Genomic DNA, 22,064 nt, shown 5'->3' with positions numbered 1-22,064 from the left:
TGACCAAGAACCCCGCAACACACAAAAGCCCAGGACCGATGGCGTCACTGGTGAACTCTACCAAACGTTACAGAACACCAATCCTTCCCAAATTCTTCCCCAAAACAGAAGAGAAAAGAAAGCTTCCAAATTCACTCTACAGAACCAGCATTACCCTAAAACCGAAAACAGAGTTTTCGAAACAAGAAAAGACAACGCTGGCCAGTATCCCCGGTGAACGGAACACAAAAGTCCCCAAAAAGTATAGCAAACCTCTTCCCACAGTATGTTAAGAGAGAGTACGACCAAGTGGGATTTATTCCCAGGGAGGCAAGGCAGGCGGATTGATATTCGCAGATCAATCAGCGTGACACATCACATGAGCAAGAAAAAAGACAAAAGCCACAGGATCATCTCAGCAGAAAAAGCATCCGACAAAATTCACTGTCCCTTTCAGGATAAACTCTCTCAGCACAGGGGGTACAGAGGGAAAGCCACATGGGACCCGCCTACAGCACACCTCATCCCCGCGGGGAAGCCAGGAGAGTTTTCCCTCCAGGATCAGGAACCAGACAAGGAGACCCAGTCCTGCCGTGTCCCCGCAACAGGCTGTGAAGTCCCAGACGGGACAGTCGGGCACAAAAAGGGAACCCAAGGCGTCCAACTCGGAAAAGAAGTAAAACTCTCTCTCTCTGCAAATGATTTAGTATCTACCCTAAAGACGCCACCAGGAACCTGCCAGGGCCAACAGATGACTACAGTAGAGTTTCCAGAGGCAAATTTAACACACAAACCTGCTGTTGCACTAACAACGAACTCCTGGAGACATTGAGAAAACAATTGCACATACAACTGCATCAAAAACAATAAAATGCTGAGGAGTAAATTTAATGAACAAAAATAAGAAAGCAAGTCTTATGATCCGAGGAGACGTTTGGAATGTGTGACACCCCCAGAACAGGCCCGGGCCCCCCCCCCGCCAGGTGCGCCCTAGGTTGGGGTGCCCATGCAAAGGGACAGTGATGTCACAGCTGGGGCATAGGCCCTGCCTGGGCCAGGGTGACACTTACCGCAGCCAGTTCGTCAAATGGTGGGGGGTGGGGAGTGCGCTTACCGTGGCCAGTTCATCAAACTTGCCGAACAGCTCGTTGAGGAGCTTAACCAGCTCCTGTGCCGTGCACTGCGATGCCAGGCCCGTGAAGCCCACAATGTCCGCAAAGAGGATGCTGCAAGGAGAAGGCCCAGGCTGCCTCCTCCGTGGCCATGCGGGGCTCAGCCTCCCAGCAGACGGCGACCCCTCCACGCACCCCAGAACCTACCTCCCTGCTTAGCCTCAGGGCGGGCTGGAGGAGAGGGTCCCACGTTCCCGCTTGATGGGGGGCAGCACGGGGGCTGGGGAGGGCGGGGGACCCCCTCACAGCCATACGGGGCCTGAACGCCAGGCCACCAGCTCCTGCTCACCCCCCAGGGACACAGGGGGCCCAGTTCCATGGCCACCATGCCTGCGCCAGCCCAGGGTGGCCCGTGACGGACCGTGGCCAGCAGCTGGTGAGCAGAGGAACATGCTGGTAAGAAGTGTGGCCCTCCTGCGGCTGACATGGCGACAGGACATCGGCGTTGTTGGACCACCTGGATCCCTGCGCCTCACGGAGGGGCCCCCTGGGTCTGCATCAGGGCGAGGACTCATCTTGCCAGGTCGGAGCCTCAGCGTGTGGGCGTCCGTTTACTGCAGAACTGGGTCCAGTCCGTGCCCACCCGCCCGCACAGCCTCCTTCCTGGACATTTGACCATCATGAAGTGACCGGCAGCACAGATGGGCCGTCGCTGTGAGTTTTGCTGGACACAGTTCTCGTCCATTCGTTTGGCCCTTGAACGTGCCACCCTGGCCTCCCCGCCTCCAACGATCCTGGTGAGAAATCACTGGTCAATCTTCCCCCCCCCCCGCCCCGCTTTGCCCCTCTTCTCTGGCTCTTACGATTTGCCTACGACGTGTCCAGGGACGGCTCTCTCTGCGTGTGTCCTACCTGAGCTTCGAGACATTGTGAGCCATATGTTTTTCAAATATTCTTTCTGCTTCTTTCTCTCTTTCCTCTCCTCTGGGACTCATTGCATGTGTGTTGCTGTGCTGTCCAGAGTACCTCGGGTCTCTGAGCCTCTGTTCCTTCCCCTTCACCCTTTTGTCATTCCGTTCATCGGGCAAGATATTTTCAATTGTCTTTCGTCAAATTCACCAATTCTTTCTTCAGCCTGCTCAAATCTGCTCAACATTGAGCCTCCCTAGTGAACTTCGTGTTTTATTTTTCAAATGTGGAATTTCTGATGTTTTTTCCATAATATCTACCTTTGTATTGGTATTCTCCACTTGATAAGAAGTTATTCTCATGCTCACTCTTATTCAGACACAGTTTGTTCTTTGTACATATTTAAGATAGGTGGTTAAAGTTTCGTCTGGGCTCCCTCAGGACGGCTTCTCTGGACAGCTTTTTGCATTCCCATGAGAGACACGGCTTCGTGCTTTCTTGCACGTCACATGTATTTTTATCGAAAAGTGGATAATACGGTGTGACCACTCCGAAAATCAGAACCCCTTCCCACCTCAGGACTGGGGTTGTTACTGTTGCCGTTTATGTCGTTGTTTGATGACTTTTCTGAACAAATTCTGTAAAGTCTGTTTTCTTTCTCGTGTGGGGCCATTAAAGTCTGCGTGGTTAGCGTGGCAGTCGGCCAGCAACTGGACGGGTTTCCTCACGTGCCCGGAAACAGTGAGTCTCTTGGTGTGGGAGGGTGGGCACTCGGCCAACTCTGTCTTGTTCTGCTCTTCCTGCTCGCACCCGGCCTCAAGGTCAGCCAGCGATGACAGACCGGACACCTCACGGTCTTTGCTGAGTGCGCACACGGCCCTACTACCCTCGTGTGTGGTCCTCTGGCTCCCAGAAGCATTCCCACAGCCTTTCAAAGCACCCAGCAGACCTCTCCTTCCCCAGTTTTTTAGCGCCCTGCTCCTGCCTCTGCCATTCTCACTGCCTCGGGCGGCTGTGAGGTTGAACAGTTGCCACTGATTGTGGTTAACAAATGTCTCAGGGCAAAAGCTGCTCACACTGAGCGCTGAGTTAGGTCACATAGAGATAAGCCTGTGAAAAAGGTTTTGCAGGGAATTCCCAAACGGTCACATAATGACAGCCCTCTGAGGGTTTTCGAGGCCCCAACCCCATTCTGTCCCCTCTGGTGGCTGTCAGCAGTCAGGTGTCAGGATGTGGCTGCAGGTGCTGCCTCTCAAAGCCATCACAGTGCTGAAGACAGCAGAACAGACACGTTAGATTCCGCATAGCTTTACTCTTCTTACCCAGACTGAGCTGTTTTTTTTCAATAAACATTCCTGGACTCTTGCAAGAGTTTGCTTGATTTCCAGTGTGCTGACAACGTGGGCTCTGACAGTTTCTGTCAGCACTGTCATCGCTTCTACGGAGGAGAGGACATTCAGATGTCCTTCCCCCCATCACTGATGGCATCAGTCGATTAGTTGTGAGTCGTGTGCTGACTGGGGACCTTAATCCCGGAGTGACGGGGAATCAGTGAGGGACTATCACAAGGGTGGCGAAGAGGACACAGCCAGGTTCACATCCAGGCTGTGGACTCTGATGCTGCCGGAGAGTGGCTAGGGGCGCTGGGGTGGAGCCGGGGCCGGGCCCTCAGCTTCCTCTCCTGTCTCAGGACTGTCACACCTGCAGCCGTCGGGAATGAGGCACCCACCAGGGTAGAGATTTTTCAGCCTCAAAGGGAAATGGTGATCTTCCACATCTGGCTTTGCTCTCCCAGGTCAGAAAAGAAGGAGGGGAAGGTATGTGGGCTCCCTGCTCCCTGATGGCCCCCACCTGCTGCCCCAGGGCGTCCCTGACACCTGCCGCCTTCCTGCTGTGTGCACCTGCTCCACACCCCTCCCCCGGGCACCCCCCGCCCCACCCCGGGACTGCTCTGGTGGCCTGGTGCCAGCAGAAGGCTGGGGCCACGTGCCCCCCGTCGTTTCCCACCAAGGAGAGGCAGTGGGCGAACGGGAACGTCCGCAGCAGCCAACCCAGGCCCCGTCCTGGCCCCACCACTCACTAGCTTCACTTTGCTGAACCTCAAATTTCTTCCCCTACAAGTGGGGGTGACCGTGTCCTGGCTGCCTGGGCCGGAATGCTGGCCCCACACACCGGGCGCTGCGTTCTCCGCAGAGAACACCACTGGTCCCTCCCGAGAGACCCCGCAGTAGGAGTCAGTGTGTGGCGCTGGCAGGCTGGCTGGCACACAGGGATGGCTCAGGGGCCTGGTGGGGACGGGAGGGCAGCCGCAGGCCTTGGCTCATTCCAGGTGGGCTAGCACCTGCCTGAGGGGTCCCAGTCCACAGCACTCAAAACAAACACAAGGGGCTTTATCCTTCTGTGTCTGCAGGGGCCCAGGGGCAGGGAGGCCTGACACCAACACCCAGAAGACCCAGAAGAACACTGAGAAGGGAGAGAACGTCGGTGTTGCAACCACCACCGCCTGCCTGAGTGGCGCTTAGGTGAAGCGCAACGCTCAGCCAGTCCAAGTACCTAAAAGGGATCACGCGATTTAACAGGATAAAATTGTTTTTAATCGTGTCTTTTAAAACAAGGAAGCAAACCACGGGGGGCAAGCTGGTTCGCCTGAGGGCTCAGTGTCCTCACCTGTAAAATGGGAACACTCTCTACCTCCTGGGGCTGCCACAAGAGAAGCAGAGGTCTAGGCCACCCCAGACCCTGGCACCAAGGAGAATGACGCTCAGCTTTAGCCTGACGTGGGCCAACTCCCACCCCAACGCCACTGCCCAAAGGGGGCTCAAGACAGAGTGCCGACCATCTCCAGCCACGCAGGACGTGGAGGGTGTGCCAAGAGGGCCAGAGCAGCTGTGACACCGGTCACCCAAGGAGTCACCACACCCGGCAGGTCTGCTCACCTGGGCCTCCCCTCAAACAGGGGCCTCCCCTCCATTCCCTCCCCTCCTCCACCTTCTCCTCCTCCCCCTCTTCCTACACCTCATCCTCCCCCTCGCTCCCCCTCCCCCTGTACCTCATCCTTCCCCTCCCCCTCCTCTCCCTCCCCCTCCCCCCTCCCCCTCCACCTCATCTTTCCCCTCCCCCTCCTCCCCCTCCCCCTATACTTCATCCTTCCCCTCTCTCTCCTCCCCCTTCCCCCTCCTCCTACACCTCCCCCTCCCTTCTCCCCCTCTCCTCCTCTTTCCCCTCCCCCTACACCTCCCTCCCTCCTCCCCCTCCCTCCCTCCTCCCCCTCCCCTTCTTCCCTCATCCTTCCCCTCCCCTTCCTTCCCCTCCCCCTCCACCTCATCCTTCCTCTCCCCCTCCTCCCCCTACATCTCATCCTTCCCCTCCCCCTCCTCCCCTTACATCTCATCCTTCCCCTCCCCCTCCTCCCGCTACACCTCCCCCTCCACTTCATCCTTCCCCTCTCCCTCCTCCCCCTTCCCCCTCCTCCTACACCTCCCCCTCCCTTCTCCCCCTCCCCCTTCTCCTCCTTCCCCTCCCCTTTCTTCTATACCTCCCCCTCCCCCCTCCTGCTCACTCCCTTCCTCCCCCTCCCCCACACTTCATCCTTCCCCTCTCCCTCCTCCCCCTTCCCCTTTCTTCTACACCTCCCCCTCCCTTCTCCCCTCTCCCCCTCCTCCTCCTTCCTCTCCCCCTCCTCCTACACCTCCTTCCCTCCTACCCCCTCCCCCTCCCCCTCATCTTTCCCCTCCCCCTCCACCTCATCCTTCCCATCCCTCTCATCCTCCCCCTCCTCCCCATCCCCCTACACCTCATCCTTCCCCTCCCCCTCCTCCCCCTACACCTCATCCTTCCCCTCCCCCTCCTCCCCCTACACCTCATCCTTCCCCTCCCCCTCCTCCCCCTACACCTCCCACTCCTCCCCCTACACCTCCCCCTCCACTTCATCCTTCCTCTCTCCCTCCTCCCCCTTCCCCCTCCTCCTACACCTCCCCCTCCCTTCTCCCCCCTCCCTCCCCTCCCCTTTCTTCTATACCTCCCCCTCCCCCCTCCTGCTCCCTCCCTTCCTCCCCCTCCCCCTCTTCCCCCTCCCCTCTCCTCCTCCTCCTCCTCTTCCCTCTTCCCCCTCCCTTCCCCTCCTCCTCCCCCTCCCCACCTCCCTCTTCCCCCCTCCCCCTCCTCCCTCTTTCCCCCTCCTCCTTCCTCTCCCTCCCTTCTCCCCCCTCCTCCCCCTCCTCCTACACCTCCCCTCCCCCTCCTCCCTCTTCCCCCTCCCCTCTCCTCCCCCCTCCTCCTTCTCCTCCCCTCTCCTCCGTCTTCCCCCCTCCTCCATCTTACCCCCTCCCCCTCCTCCTCCCCCCTCCTCCTCCCCCCTTCCCCTCCTCCACTTTCACTCAGTGCCCCAAAGCCCACCATTGCCAGGACAGAGCCAGCCCTACCTCACGTTGTCATGCCGCTGGATGTAAATCTTGTGGAAAATCCTCTCGGGGGGCTTCAGGAAGTCCTCCTTCATCTCCATGGCAACATTCCGGGGCAGAAGGCTCATGAGCAGCCGCTCCTGGACAGGGGAGACGGGCCCGCATGATACAGCAGGGGCCTCCTGCGAGACCCGTCACCCCACCAAGGTCTCTGCTGAGCCCTGCACGGGGGCTGCAGACTGTGCCTGGCCCCTGAGTCCCAGAGGGTCATGCCCAGGCCTGGACGGTCATCGCACAAGTAACTGCTCCCAGAGGGCTGGAAAAGCGCCAATATCGCCCCCAGAAAACACAGGCCCCTCCGGGCCCCCCACCCGTTCTTCGTGCCCACACGCCCATGTGCCCTGGCTTCACTGAGCAGGGGTCAAGGGGGCGGGGGACACCACTGCCTCCAAGTGGGACAGCCCGGCCTCACTCCCCACCCCACCGCCCGACACGGCCCTGAGAGGGACCTCGAGACGGGCTGCAAGGGCCCGTCTCCCAGGACAAAATGGTCCCCTCACCTCTCAGAGATAAGCAGCGTGGCCCATTGCCCTGGCCTTGCCTCCTGGTTTCTCCCTTCCCTGCGGGGCTCAGATGTTTCTTTCCCCACAGAGAATGGAACAAACGTCTAGGCTTTTCCAGAGGAGCCCGCTACTCCAGGGCCTCAGTTTCCTCATCCAGACTGCCTGTCTTCCCCGCCCTGCCTGACCTCACCCCACTGGCCCCCGACCAGCCGCCACACCCGAGGCCCATCCCTGTTCTCCTCACCCCCCTTCCCACCCTGCTTCGGAAAGCAGACAGGTCAGAGTTTAAATCCCGCACAGAGTTAGGTGGCACAGCCTGCTTCCGAGAGCAAACGCGGCCTGAGAGGGGGCGGGAGAAGCCTGCCTCCCATTCCATCCCTGCGGCCCGGCTCCCCCTAGGCCCCCAGCCCCTCGGCCGTGGCCTGTCCCATCAACAGGAACTCTGGCAAAGCCCTCGGACACCTGCACCACCCCCAGCCCAGAGCAGGCAGCCGGGTCCCCCTACCAACCGGGCCCTGGATCCACTCCACTCTGCAGTGTGTGAGGCCACATCCCTGACTGCAGCAGCCACAGTCCCGTGTGACCACCTCAGGAGGACCATTGAAGCAGCAGTGACAGCAGTCACAGAGCCCAGCAGACCTCTGGGGCTGGGAGGGCTTCACCCCTCTCGCTCCAGACTCCACAGAGCAGGGCACATGTCCAGGAAAAAGTACTACAGGCCCTTGCAAAGTCCCCCCAGGTAATGTGTCTCCATGTAGACTTCCAGGGGGAAGGCCAGACCCGGCGCCGGGAGGTCCCGCGTAGAGCTAAGCCTGTGTCAACGAGGCCTGTCACGGTCCTGGCCCTGGAGCCTGTGCCCGAGCCCTGTGTCCTGAGCGAGGCCCGGCGCCACCCCGAGGCCAACCCACACAGCTACTGACTGGACAGACTCCGATGCAGATGAGGGACATCGCAACAGTGCCACGGCCCGTGGCCACTCTCGACATTCGGTCACCTGGGGAGACGGGCCTCGGAGGGGACACAGAAATGTCCAGGCTGAGCCTGCGAGCACAGCCCCAGGGACAAAAAGGCCGCCGCCCGGGCTGTGGGAGCAGGTATGTGCCCGAGGCCTGGCCGGGTGGATGCCAACCCCTTCCTTAGCTGAGGGGCCGCTGGGGTGAGGCCATGTGGGAGGTGGGGGAGCTCGGGCAGGGGCTCACTTGGGCCACCACAGGGCAGCAGCAGCAGCAACATGAGCACACCCGGAAGCTTCTGGAGATGCCCCGAGGCACAAGGCGGGGAAACACAAGGAGCCAGACACCACGGAAGGCCACCCACGGAAGGCACCAAGAACACAGGGCAGCTCGCATTCTCTCCGGGGAAGGCCTGGCGTCACAGGGCCCCACACCCCTGGGCCCCCTGGGTGGCCAAGCCACATCCAGGGACTCAGTGGGCACTACCGCCAAGTGCCCTGCACGAGGGTCCCTGGAAAGGACGGCAGTATGGCCCAGCATCCCTGCTCTGCCCCTCGGATGGTCGGTTCGGCCCTAGCCGAACCCCATCCCGTCACAGGGACTGGGCGGCAGGTGCTCTGAGAAGGGCTGCAGCGCCACGGTGCCCCACTCCCCACCACACTTGCCACACCTCCGGGTGTGCTCAGGTCCCTCACCTGCACCTACAACGGGATGGAAGGAGGACCCGGAAAGGCAGAGACAGGAAAGACGTGGTGCCAGGTGCTGGGTGTTGGGAGAGATGCCAGGGTAGAGCCGGCCACTGTCCCCAGAGCCCTTCTCCACCCCTAGCACAACTGTCTAGCCGCTTACTGATACCTAGGCCTGACAACCTGAAATACACATTACATCATCCAGCCTCCCACTGTGGCCAGATGTGGCCAGTGAGATAGGGTCCAAATGGCCACATGAGAGCTTCTGGAATGTTCCTTATAGACAGCCTGTCTGTTGCTGGGAATATAGGCATGATGGCTGGATCTCTACCTGCCATCTTGATTAATGAGGATGAGGTCCCCGCATTAACAATGGCAGACCAGTTACCAGAGGAGACTGGGTGGTAAGGGCTGCATGGGTCAGCTCTGCCACATTAGCCATAAGGGGCCTCCCTGCAATTCACATATGAGGGGACAGGAATGCTCTCGCTTGCATAAGCCATTGTCACAGGAAATGCATTTCCCACCAAAGACTAGGCATCAGCCCAGCTCCCCCACGAGATTAATGAGCCGACACACATAACCAAGAGCGAGAGCGCACAACCTTTCCCACAGGGAGCAGAACGCCATCTGGCAAGTTCAAGCACCCATCCCCAGTTAAAAACAGCAAAACCTGGGACAAAGTCGCTGCCTGACATCATACGGATACTCCCTGAAATCCACATCCAGTCTCAAATCAAGCCCTAAAGCCCCAAGCAGCAACAACACGGCTTCAGAAGCAGACAACACTGATACGTTCTAAGCAGCAAAATAAAATACGAGGCCAGAAATCAAAGGGACAAATTTATGAATACGGATCATACAAAGTATCCCAGCCTCCTACAAACTTTGGTTACACTTATCTCGGCTATCAAAATGTGACTTAAAATACGCATATGCTTCTTTAAAAACATTCGATATGTACGTAACAGTTGTGAGGACCCTGCTTCTAGGAGACACACAAGTATTTTCCAGACTCCCCACTCCCACCCCCGCTACGTGCACTGAAGTCCCGGGCACCACACGTGAAAGGCATCAGAAGACTCTGAAAGGCATAGGGAAGGAGGCACAGACGTGGGGACCAAGCAGCAGCTCAGGGGTAAGGCCTCGGTCTCTCCATTTGCCGCGTACCCCAGACTGAGCACTGGAGCCGGGGTGGCCCAGAAATGCCCCCAGCAGGCATCACAGCATGCTCCCCAAAACCCAGCTCTCTCCGGCCAAAGGACCAGGATGGGGGCAGCTACACGAGAAGAAAACCATAGACAGCAATCACCCTACTCCAGGCAGACCGCCGAAACTTGCACACACCTCCACTCTCCGCCGGCTGTGAGGGGGGCACCAACCACACAAGGGTACCAGGAACCTGGCCCTTCTGGCTGGGAGCACGCACACCCCGCTGCTTGGAGTCAGGGGAGACCGAGAGCTCACGAGTCCCAACAGAGGCCCGTCGTGCAGCCCCTCCTGAAGTATCAAGGTGGCAGCCCCTCCCTGGCAAGCCACATCACGGAAACCCAGCCAAAACACAAGGGCCAAACAAAGACCCAGACTCTCACACATAATACCCTGGAATCCAGGTTCTGATCAAGAACCAGAACATTCTCAACAAATGAATGAAAACAACCCACAGACAACAGCACCAAGATTAACAGAATAGTTAGAATAACTAACAACATTTGAAAACAGCTATTGTAAGAATAATTTAACAAATAACCACAAATACACTTGAAAAAATGAAAAAACAAAAACAAAAACAAAAAACCTCCAGCAAAGAAATAGAAGATGCAGAAGAAAATCAAATGGAAATTTTAGGGGCATCTGGGTGGCTCAGCCGGTTAAGCATCTGACCTCGGCTCAGGTCATGATCTCACAGTTTGTGGGTTCAAGCCCCGCATCGGACTCTGTGCTGACAGCTCGGAGCCTGGAGCCAGCTTCGGATTCTGTGTCTCCCTCTCTCCCTCTGCCCCTCCCATGCTCACGCTCTGTCTGTCTCTGTCTCAAAAATAAATAAATGTTAAAAAAAATTTTTTTTTTAATGAGCAGAGAATCTGATTATACATTTCTCCAAAAAGACACATAGATGGCCAACAGGTGCATAAAAAGATGCCCACCATAGGGGCGCCTGGGTGGCGCAGTCGGTTAAGCGTCCGACTTCAGCCAGGTCACGATCTCGCGGTCCGTGAGTTCGAGCCCCGCGTCGGGCTCTGGGCTGATGGCTCAGAGCCTGGAGCCTGTTTCCGATTCTGTGTCTCCCTCTCTCTCTGCCCCTCCCCCATTCATGCTCTGTCTCTCTCTGTCCCAAAAATAAATAAACGTTGAAAAATAAATAAATAAATAAATAAATAAAAAGATGCCCATCATTAATCATCAGGGAAATACAAATTAAAACCATAGTGAGATATCACCTTATACTGAGGAAACACATCCCAATTCATTATAGAAAGTTAATATTATCTGACACCAAAACCGGACCAAGACTAAAAGAAAACTACAGACTAATGTCCCTACAGAACATGGAAGTAAAAACCCTTAACACAATATTAGCGTGTCAGCAATACACACCAACAACTGACCCAAATTTCATCAGGAGACACACCATAACCAGTCCAATATTGAAATATCAATCAATGTTATACACCATATCAACATACATAGAATAAAAGTCACATATCTACACTTGTGGCGAGCATAGCATAACCATACACCTGTCAGATCACTATGTTCTATACCAGAAATTAACGTAACATTGTACATATGCTGTTGCACACTGTAGTTACACTGCAATTATAATCTATACTCAAATTTAAAAAACGTTTTAATCGCATCGCAATTTATTCAGAAAAAGAATTTGACGAAATTCAACATCAATTCCTGATGAAACAAACACTCAGAAAAATAGGAAGAGAGGGTAACTTCCCCTTCTTGATAAAGAACCACCAGAAAAAGCCTACAGCAAGTATCACACTTAATGGTGAAACCCTAAACGCTTTTACCAGGAGCAAGCCAAGGATGTCTGCTTTTCCCACTTTTATTCAACACATAGCACTAGAAAGTACAGTGCATGAAACAAGGCAAAAAGGAAATAAAAGGCATACATATTGGAAAGAAGAAATAATACTACAAATATTTGCAGATAACCTGATGGTCCATATAAGAAATATGAAGGACTCTGCAAAACCATACCAAAGTAAAACATCAAAAGAACAAAAATAATAACAAACAAAACAATACCCTCTCCCCAGAAAAACTTGGTAGAACAAGCAAAGAATGATGAACAAGCAAAGTAGATAGTTGCAGGATACAATATCAATGTACAAAAAGCAGTTGTATTTCTACATACTAAGAATGACCACGTGGACATTGATATAAAAAATACAATCTCAGGGAGCCTAGGTGGCTCAGTCAGTTAAGCATTAGACTCGCGATTTCAGCTCAGGTCAGGATCTCACAGTTCATAGGATCCAGCCCCACATCAGGCTCCATGCTGACAGCACAGAGCCTGCTTGGGCTTCTCTCTCTTCCTCTCTCTCTCCCCCTCCCCTGCTTGTATGCACATGCTCTCTCTCAAAATAAATAAACTTTAAAAAGAATTACAATCTTACTTGCAATCACTCAAAAAATGGAATTGATAGGGGTAAACATATCAAAACATGTACAGGACTTGCATGCTGAGAACCACAAAACACTGGTTAAAGAACTTAAAGAAGATCCAAATAAATGGGGAGACACACCATGTTCATGGACGGGGAGACTCAATACAGTAAAGATGTCAATTCTCCACTTAACACGGATCCTATCAAAATCCCTGTAAAGATTTTAGTAGCTATAGGGCAGATTATTCTAAAACTTATATAGAAAAGCTAAGAAACAATAACAACTAAAATCCTTCCGAAAAAGAACAGCAAAGTGGGAGGAATCACTCTACTTGATTTCGAGATTTATTATACAGCCACATTAACCAAGACCGTGTGGAAGGATAAACACATAGAGCAACGGGACACAACACAGACCCAAGAAATAGACTCCCACAAATACACACAACTGATTTTTGACAACCACAGAAAAGCAGTTCAGTGGAGGAGGTCTACAGAACTACCATACATCCAGCATTATTTACAACAGCCAAGACGTGGAAACAACCTCAATGTCCATCGATGGATGAATGCGTAAAGAAAATATGGTACCCGTATATGATGGAACATTTTCCCACCATAAGAAGAAGGAAATCCTGCCATTTGTGACAACATGGATGGACCTAAGGGGTATTATGCTAAGTGAAGTAAATCAGAGAAACAGAAACACTGTAGAGCCTCACTTACATGTGGAATCTTTAAAAACTGAGCTCAGAGATGCAAAGAACAGACTGGGTGGTTGCCAGAGTTGGGGGGGGGGGCAGGCAAAATGGGCACAGGGAGCAGGGTGGTCAAAAAGTACAAGCTTCCAGTTATAAAATAAGTAAGTTCTGGGGATGTGATACACAGAACGATGACTGTAGTTAACCATATTGTACACTTGGAAGCTGATGAGAGTAGGTCTTAAATTCCCATCACAAGAAAAAAGAAACCTGTAACTATGGTAGGTGAAGGATGTTAACTAAACTTACTGTGGTCATCATCTCACAACCTATACGTATATCATGTATGTTGTATGCTTTAAACTTATACGACATTATGTTGATTGTATCTCAATAAAACTGGGGAAAATGGCAATGGAAGACATATAGCATTTTCAACTGATGGACAATAGACACCCACAGGCAAAAAAAAAAAAAAAAAAATGAACCTTGATCTAAAACTCACACATTATACAAATATTAACTCAAAATAGATCACACAGTTCTATGTAAAAACATATATAAACTTTCAAACTTTTAGGAAAAAACTTAAGAGAAATCCTTGGGATCTAGGGCCAGACAAAGAGTTCTAGGACTGGACACCAAAAGCACAATGCATAAAAGAGTCAGTTCACAAACCCAACTTCATCAGAATCAGAAGCATTTGCTCTGCAAAAGATTTGTTAAGAGGGACTAAAAGACAAGCTAACACTGGGAGGAAATGTTTGCAAACCACATACCTGCCAAAGAATATTATATATTCTATAATATATAAAGAACTCTCAAGGCTTAAGAATAAAAGTTGGATGATAATGATGATTATGATGATAGATAGATGACAGATGGATGACAGATGTGATAGGTAAATATGACAGACTGATATGATAAATAATAGATGAAAGATAAATATGATAAATTGATATGACAGATGATAGATGAGATAGATAGATAGCTTGATATGATAGATGATAGAAAGATAGATACATAGATAGATAGATTAATAGACTGATTCCCTTAGACAGATAGATGACAGATAGATAGATTACATAGATAGATGATAGCTCCAGTTAGATAGTAATACATAGACGATAGATAGATAGATTGATAGATCAATAGATCCAATAAGAAAATGGGCAGAGACAACAGAAATTTCTCCAAAGAGGACACGGAGGTGGCAAATAACCACCTGAAGAGATGTTCAACATCACAGCCACGAGGGAAATGCAAATTACAGTCACCATGATACATCAGTACACACCTATCAGAAGTGTTACAACAGAAAACAGTGACACCAGCACCTGCCGGCGAGAGCGCAGAGAAACGGGATCCCTCATGCTTTGCTTGGAGTAAAAAGCGATCCGAGCGCTCTGGAAAGCGGCTTCACGATTTCTCAGTGAACATGCCACACGGCCCAGCAACGGTACTCCTGGACGTTCACGCCACAGCAACAAAGACTTACGTTCACACAAGGAACTGTAGGAATTCCAACAACTCTTCCCATGACAGCCCCAAACTGGAAACCATCAATTTGTCCTCCAGCAGCTGAGAGGTCCATCCACACCATGGAACACCACTGGCAATACAGGGGGTGAGCTGCTGATACAGCAACAACCTCCAGTCCCGAAAGTCTACACGTGTATGATTCCACATACAGTCACTCCTGCGATGACACATTTACAGAAACAGACAACAGATTGGTGTTTGCCAGCATGAGACTGGATGTGGGGAGGAGAGGTGGGGGTCCACATGGCGCCGGAACGTTCTGTGTCTGGGCTGCTCCGGCTCGGCCTCCTGCCATGGGGAAACATGGTGACTACCCAGGATGCCCACGTGGTTTCTCACAACTACATGTGAATCTATAATCAGCTCAAACTAAAAAGCTCAGTCAAGAGAAAACACAGAAGCCGAGCATGGAGAGAACACTGGTGCGTGGCCGGTGGGAACGGAAGATGGCAACGCCCCGCCGGGAAGCCTGGCCGGTCCTCCAAGCTCAACACTCAGCTCGTGAGCCCACGATTGCACCCCAGCCATCCAGCCCAGAGAAATGACTTCCACCTCCCGACACTCCCGCGGGAGCATTCTCAGCAGCGTGGTCTATAACGGGGACAACCAGGACGCCCACCAACCGACAGACAGACCGCAGGACGCAGACCCTCCCCATGGCAGGTGCCCACTCAGCCACGAGGAACCGAGCGGCTCCGACACACGCTGCAATGCGGATGCACCTCGACAACCCGACACTCGGGGAGGGCAGCCAGGTGCCACAGGCCACACACCGTACAACCCCATCTGCCAGAAGCATCCGGAACAGGCAGACCACGGAGACGGGACACAGACCAGGGGGTGTCTAGGTCTGGGAGGGGGGCGGGGACTCACGGCCAAGGGGCACGAGTTTCTTTCCGGGTGATGAAAATATTCTAAAATTAGATGGTCGCAATGGTTACTCTACGGGAAAGCCGTTTTGTTGTTTCGAACTGGAAACTGAATTGATGGTACGTAGGCTATAGATCAGTAGGGCTTTTTTTTTTTTTTTTTAATTAAAAGTGAATTAATGACTATAGTTCTTCTGAAGGGCGCAGGGAACTGGCCGGACGTCTTTAAGAGGTCATCCCAGATCACTTAAATGGGGCTGTTTCCTGTTGACACATTTCCTCACGCGGTGGGAAATCAAAAACGCCCATTTTCCTTGGTATGATGACAAACCAAATACGCGCTCTATAAACAGCCATACGTTACTTTGGGATCACGACTTAACACAATTTGGGGAACAGCAGGGCCCTTGGAGCAGAGGCCTCTGTGCTCAGGGCCCAGGGCCAGGAGGCTGATCTCGGGGCAGGGTCTCAAGAGACAGGCTTCCCGGCTGGGCTGTGGGGGGTGGCAGGGGGGAGGCCACCTGGGAGCTACAGGGTGACCTTCAGAGGCCTGTCACCCCGTCCCCACACTCTCCAGCTGTGACAGCCTCAGACCTCAGAGCTTCACCACCCATTCAGGCAGCCCTCCCACCCCACCCCGACCCCCACCCCCAAGCCAACGGACACAGAGCTGCAGCTCACGTCCTGCCTGCCCTACCTCGTAAACACCTGTGACCCCTCTCTCTGCTGCCCAAATGCCCATCTACTGCTCCCGCTTCTCCAACTCTACCGGAAAACTCCTACACATCCTTCAAAGCCCCAGACAAATACTTCATGATGCGTTGCCCCTTCTCCATGCTGCCCGCCCCATGGACCTCCCACTCCTCCACACGGCCCACCCCACAGGACTGGCTGGAGCTGTGTCCCATGCACAGTGCACCAGGCTCCCGCTGTCCCGGTGTCTCCAGAGCCTGGTGTGGGCCAGACATTCAGATGTGCGGGGCCATGGATGACCATCCCACACAGGAAATCCATAACTGCCTCAGCTCTAGAACTTACTCATGAACCCATAAGTTCAATTCACAACATGGGATGCCCTAGGTCAGCTGACCTGTTGGTGGGAAATGCTCGCATGCCAGCTGCGTTGTAGCAACCCCGTGTCCCCGTGACAGGGAAGAGATCACAGACAGATGCGTCCAGCGTGTGCTTCCGGCCAAGCCGATACGCGAGGGGCTGCGTGGGGAGTGAAGGGGTCGTGCATGACAGGCAGCCAGAGACTGACCGACGTCCCTCGTCAGGCCCAGGACACACAGAGGAGAGGAACCTCCCACCTCCGCTGCTCAGCAGCCCAGGGCCTGTCCACACATGTGCAGGGCCTGGCTGGACGCGGCTGAGCACTGGGGCCTCCGGCTGGGCCTCTCTCTGAGGCTGCACCAGCAGAAATCAAGCGTGTGCTGCAGAGGGAGGGGGGCCAGGCCCATGCTGACCCCCACAGACCCCCGAGTGGCCTCAGAGGACACTGGGGGAGGGGACACTTCTATGGGGCAGGAAGCTCGGCCCCTCCCCAGTGATTCCCACAGACGCAGCAACTAAAACCCAGGCATCTTCTCCCTTGGGACCATGGTCAGCATGGAGTGGCCCGCTCTGCGTGGTCCCCCATGCCCAGGGCAGGCAGCTGCAGACGGCACCATCCGGGGTTCGGAGGCAGAGCCCCCCAAGCTCACTCAGGCTGTACCCGAATCCACCAGGTTGGCCTGCTGGTCAGAGGAGAGTGTTTCCCCACTGGCTGTGGGCCGGGTCTGCTCTCGGCACCGCGGCCGCCAGTTCCTGGATGCGGCCCCTCCATCTCGAGGCCCCCCAGGGCTCCCCCTGCCCAGAGCCCCTCGGAGGTCCCCTCGCCCCAGCCAGAGGAAACACCCATCTTCCAAAGGACTTGGGTGAGGAAGTTAGACCCACCCGGAGAACCCGCTTTTACCATAAATGTATCCTAATCAGGCCAGTAACCAGGGCCATCTGAGCTGGCAGATGAGCAGCCCAGGGACAGTCAGCGACCCGCTCACGAGGCCCAGAACCTGGTCCTGGTGCCCACGGGGCCTTCTGCCTCACAGGACACAGAGCAGAAAGGGGAGGAGCCCAGGGGGGGCTGCCCAGCCTGCTTCTCCCCACTGTCAAATCACACACCTGACTTCCACACGGACGCAGCAGATGCCATGGTCTGAAGGGTGTCCCCTCAACACCTGCGTGTCAAAGTCCTAGCCCCCACGTGACTGTATTTGGGGAAGGGGCTTTGAGGAGGCTTAATGAGGTCTGAGGGTGGGGTCCTAATCTCACAGGACAACTGTCCCGATAAGAAGAGACAGCCGCAGGGGCGCCTGGGTGGCGCAGTCGGTTAAGCGTCCAACTTCAGCCAGGTCACGATCTCGCGGTCCGTGAGTTCGAGCCCCGCATCGGGCTCTGGACTGCTGGCTCAGAGCCGGGAGCCTGTTTCCGAGATTCTGTGTCTCCCTCTCTCTCTGCCCCTCCCCCGTTCATGCTCTGTCTCTCTCTGTCCCCAAAATGAATAAACGTTGAAAAAAAAAAAAAAAGACCAAGGCTGCTTGGTATTAGAAAAAAAAAAAAAAAAGAAGAGACAGCCGCATTGCTCTCTGTGCACGTGCACCGAGGAAAGGCCACATGAGGGGCTTTGAGAACTCAGCGGGATGCGCCTGCCTCACTGCAGGTGGAACGAGGCATCCAGTCAAAAGGAGGGAGGCCCCCTGTTCCCGTGGGACCACCCACCACGAGGTACCCACACACAAGGCAGGAAGGAATGCTGAGCAGGTCTGCTTTCCAGAGCTGGCTGCCGGCAGGGGGAATGGGGGTGTCCTTTGCTGCCCCTGCAGCATTGCCCAAGTCAGAAGGTCTGGTGCCGCCGGCCTGAGCCAAGGGTGTTGGAGGACCTGGGGTGGAGTGCCATGGCCCGAGCTCTGCTAGGGGGTCCAAGGGAGGAGCGCCGTGGCCCGGGCTCTGCTGGGGGGCCCGACTGGATTCTGCTGGGGGGCCCAGGGAGGAGCACCGTGGCCTGGGCTCTGCTGCGGGGTGGCTGGGGTGGGGGTGCGGTCAGGGAGGAGCACCACGGCCTGGGCTCTGCTATGGGGGGTCCAGGGAGGAGCGCTGTGTGGAGTCAGGGAGGAGCGCTGTGGCCCAGGCTCTGCTTCCCCGGTGTCCGGGCAGTCATGGGGACAACACACAGGGCAGTGTTGGCCCCTGGCCAGCCTCGACCCCACGCACTGCACACTGACGTGCCGAGGGGTCCAGACGAAACCCACTCCCCACTGGGCTCCAGGAGACAAAAGGCATCCAGGCAGCCACACCCGTGAACACAGTGCTGGGAACCGGGGCCGCCCCCGCATGTGCGTGTGCCCTGTGTGTTGAGACTCAGGAGGACTGTCCCGTGCTGACCCGGGACAATCGGGGCTGGAATGGTGCCTTCTCCGCACCTCCGCACGCCCGTTCGGCTCTCACATGGGGCTGGCAGCCTGACGTCTTACTTCTGATGCCACATCAACACATTTTAGTGGCCACGGGCTTCCCAAATCCTTGTTTTTCTTCTCGAATCAGTTTCCATAGCAGAGGCCCTTCTGGGAACTTGTGCGTTTCATCCAGGTTTTCAGATATCCTGGCGTCTACTCACCCTGAGTATGTCCCTCGCATCTATTTTTAACCCGGCTTCATCTGCAGCCGCTTAACTGTCCCCGAGGCCCTTCTTCGTGTTCCTCGGCTTTCCTAGTTCAAAGACCCAACTTTGGACATTTTTTTCTGAAGGCAGAAGACCCTTGTTAAAAGACCCAATGCATCCTTTCAGTCTTTGAACTTGGGGATCTGTGCACCCAAACCTTCTGCTGAGCCGTGGCTCGGGACACGTGGGGCTGGAAACGGGGAACGTGGCTGGTTTCGGTGGGGGGGGGGGGGGGGGGGGGGGGAGGTCCTGGGTCCTGGATGTCGGCCTCCACTGCCCTCAGTGAGTTCAGTGGATCACCGCCTCCTGGGACTTGGCCACGACCCTGCGCAGGAGCTGATCTGGTGGGAAGGGGGGGAGGTCTCCGCACCCCCAAGTCCTTCCCAAAGCAGTCCTCCTCGGAGACACGGACAACACACGTAGCTGTTTCCAAGTACGGCAGAGAGCCTTCTAGAAGTCAAGCAAGCGTCCATGCAGCAGACGGCTGCCGCCCACCCTCTCCCACACCCTGTGTGTCCAGGGGCTGCCCCGGGAAGGGCTACAGAGCTGTTCCAACAGTCCCAGCTTCGAGACGCTGGGGCAGGAGCAGAATACCAGGTTAACAACTCAGGGTTTGCAGCCACAGTGGTTGTACTTTCCTCTACATTTACCTCCACACATGAAAGCTGTCAGTTCTAAGCCACAAGGGGAGGGGAGGGATGAGCACCCCCTTCCCGGGGGAGTGGTTCCAGGCACCGGACACCCCGCCACCTGCACCGAAGAGGAACTGATCTACATGGTGTCGGATCTGCAAACAGCAGACAGGGCCCGCCAGCCCCTGACTCCAGAGCAAAGCAGTGCAGCCAACAGGTCCTGCCCAGAGCAACACAGCCCGGCTGCTGGACAGACACGGGTTCTAAGGCAGGGTGTTTGCATTTCAGAGCAGGGCCCTCACTCTCCCCTCCCCTCCCCTCCCTTCCCCTCCTGCAAGCCCGCAGGCCAGGTGGTCACACAAGCCAGGCCCATCCTGCAGGCACAGCCCCAGGAGGTGAAAGGCCTGCTCTGGGCCCTGCCCTCTCCTGTCAAGAAGACTCCAGCCCCGGGGACTCCTGGGTACACACTCGTGCCCCGCCCCCACCCCCAGTTCTCCCCTCTGCCTTCACCCCAAACGTGCGTCTAACCACGCCTCCTGCCTGCAGGCACTGTCAGAGTCCCGCACTCGGTCACACACCTTCCACGGCTCCCTCCCTCTTCTCCCGTGGCCTCCCAGCTGAGGCCACAACAAATAAGCGAGTCCCCTCGACCACCAAGCGCACTGGGTTTCTCTGTCTCTGCTCGCCCCCATTCGCCCCACCCAGGACCCCATTCCTGCCCCCTGCCAGCAACCTTGCCTCCCGCAGAAGCCAGCAGGCAGGCTGCACCAGTGACTGTTCCAGAGCCAGACGCCCCGGCGGCCCCGCCCAGAACTCTGGGACCCCCTTTCCAGAATCAGGGTGTGTCCCCGGCACCCCCTCCCACAACCAGGATGCATCTGCCAATATCCCGTCCTCCCACATCACCCAGGGCACCGTCTTACTGGCTCAGGGTCTGGAGAACACCCTAGAAGCTGCTATTAAGTTGGACTAATTAAGTTGCAACATGAAAACACAGACAAACCACGCCCAGGCCACATGGTCGGGGCATCCCTCACCTGTAACCGTGGGACTTCAGGCCACCTCTTGGCTGTCCTGGGCCTGCCAGGTGGGGATCCCTGGCAGTGGTGATGCCCCAAGTGCCTGTAGATATGTGAGAGCCGCTGAGAGGCACTCCCCCTCTGCTGTCCCACAGACAGGACTTCGTGAGCTAAAACCAGCAGGGCCAGCCAGAGGAAGGCCATGACCCTCAGTACAGGTCACAAGGCCACCTAGGGAGCCGCTGCCAGGTGACAGACCCGATCCACGGGCTCCATCAGGAAAGGCATGGCCAGTCACAGTCCAGCTCGCCCACTCTTGGGACGGCCAGGGATGCATGGAAACAACCCATCCTCTCTCACCCTCCTGTTCCAAAAGCACCAGATGAAACCACCAAAGGAAATGACCGATGCGTCTGAAAATAGGAACGACTGAATTTTTACACAAAGAAGTGTGAGGCAAGGGGAACATGCCTGGGGACACGGGGCCCCTCCCAAAGGAACGTCAGCCTCTCCACAGTGAGCGGCTGGTCCACACACACAGGGACACACACCACAGAGAAATCCAAACGGCACATGCGGGAAAGTGGCATCCACATCAGTGAGCGGCCAGGAGGCGCCACGTCCTGACAGGCAGTGGGGTGTGAAGGACCAGACTCATCATCGGGGCGCACCAGAATCCGGGGCCAAGGCCTCCCACCCAGGGACCTCCGGCCTGGGAATCTGCATTTCTGGCGGGTCGCCAGGGCCTGCTCAGAGAGCCACTGCATCCCAGAGCTAAGTGCCGTTGGGTGTAACTTACAAAGATAAAATAGAGCACAACAGTATTTGCACAACAGCTCCAGACCCAGGGAGAAAAACGTGGTCATATCTGCCCTCCCAACAATGTAACTGAAGGAACCAAGTCTCTGTGAACAAAGACGCTCATGGGGAATGACATTTTTAAAACAGTATTAGGGGCGCCTGGGGGCTCAGTCCGTTGAGCATCCAACTTCGGCTCAGGTCATGATCTCGCGATCCGTGAGTTCAAGCCCCGTGTCGGGCTCTGCGCTGATAGCTCAGAGCCTGGAGCCTGCTTCGGATGCTGGGTCTCCCTCTCTCTCTGCCCCTCCCCTGCTCACACTCTATCTCTGTCTGTCTGTCTCTCTGTCTCTCTCTCAAAAATAAATAAACATTAAGAATTTTAAAACAACAACAGCAACAAACAGTGTCTCACTGTGCTGGGAACAGTCACACACGTGCACATGCACACGTAGGGCAGAAGCGGCGGCTGCCTGAAGGCAGTGGCAGAACCCTCCACGGGAAGATGCAGAAAATAAAATCGTACAGACACCAGAACGATAACGACGTGGGGAAAGAACACACACAAAGAC

At 55.2% G+C, this 22,064-nt stretch overlaps 1 protein-coding gene across 2 annotated transcripts in view; it reads right to left on the bottom strand.

Annotated features, from left to right (window-relative positions):
* ADCY1 (adenylate cyclase 1) overlaps positions 1-22,064 on the bottom strand; it is a 113,828-nt gene that overhangs the window by 73,846 nt on the left and 17,918 nt on the right. For both annotated transcript variants that reach the window (XM_045494217.1, XM_045494218.1), the window contains exons 3-4: positions 6,422-6,540; positions 1,094-1,205 (exon numbers count right to left, since the gene is read on the bottom strand). In XM_045494217.1, the coding sequence (XP_045350173.1) occupies positions 1,094-1,205; positions 6,422-6,540 (231 nt within the window). The remainder of the gene's footprint in view (positions 1-1,093; positions 1,206-6,421; positions 6,541-22,064) is intronic.

The sequence above is a fragment of the Leopardus geoffroyi genome, chromosome A2, assembly GCF_018350155.1.
Source record: "Leopardus geoffroyi isolate Oge1 chromosome A2, O.geoffroyi_Oge1_pat1.0, whole genome shotgun sequence".
Lineage (NCBI taxonomy): Eukaryota > Metazoa > Chordata > Mammalia > Carnivora > Felidae > Leopardus > Leopardus geoffroyi.
Note: the sequence above shows the minus strand (reverse complement) of the source record. Positions and strands in the feature narration are given on the sequence as shown.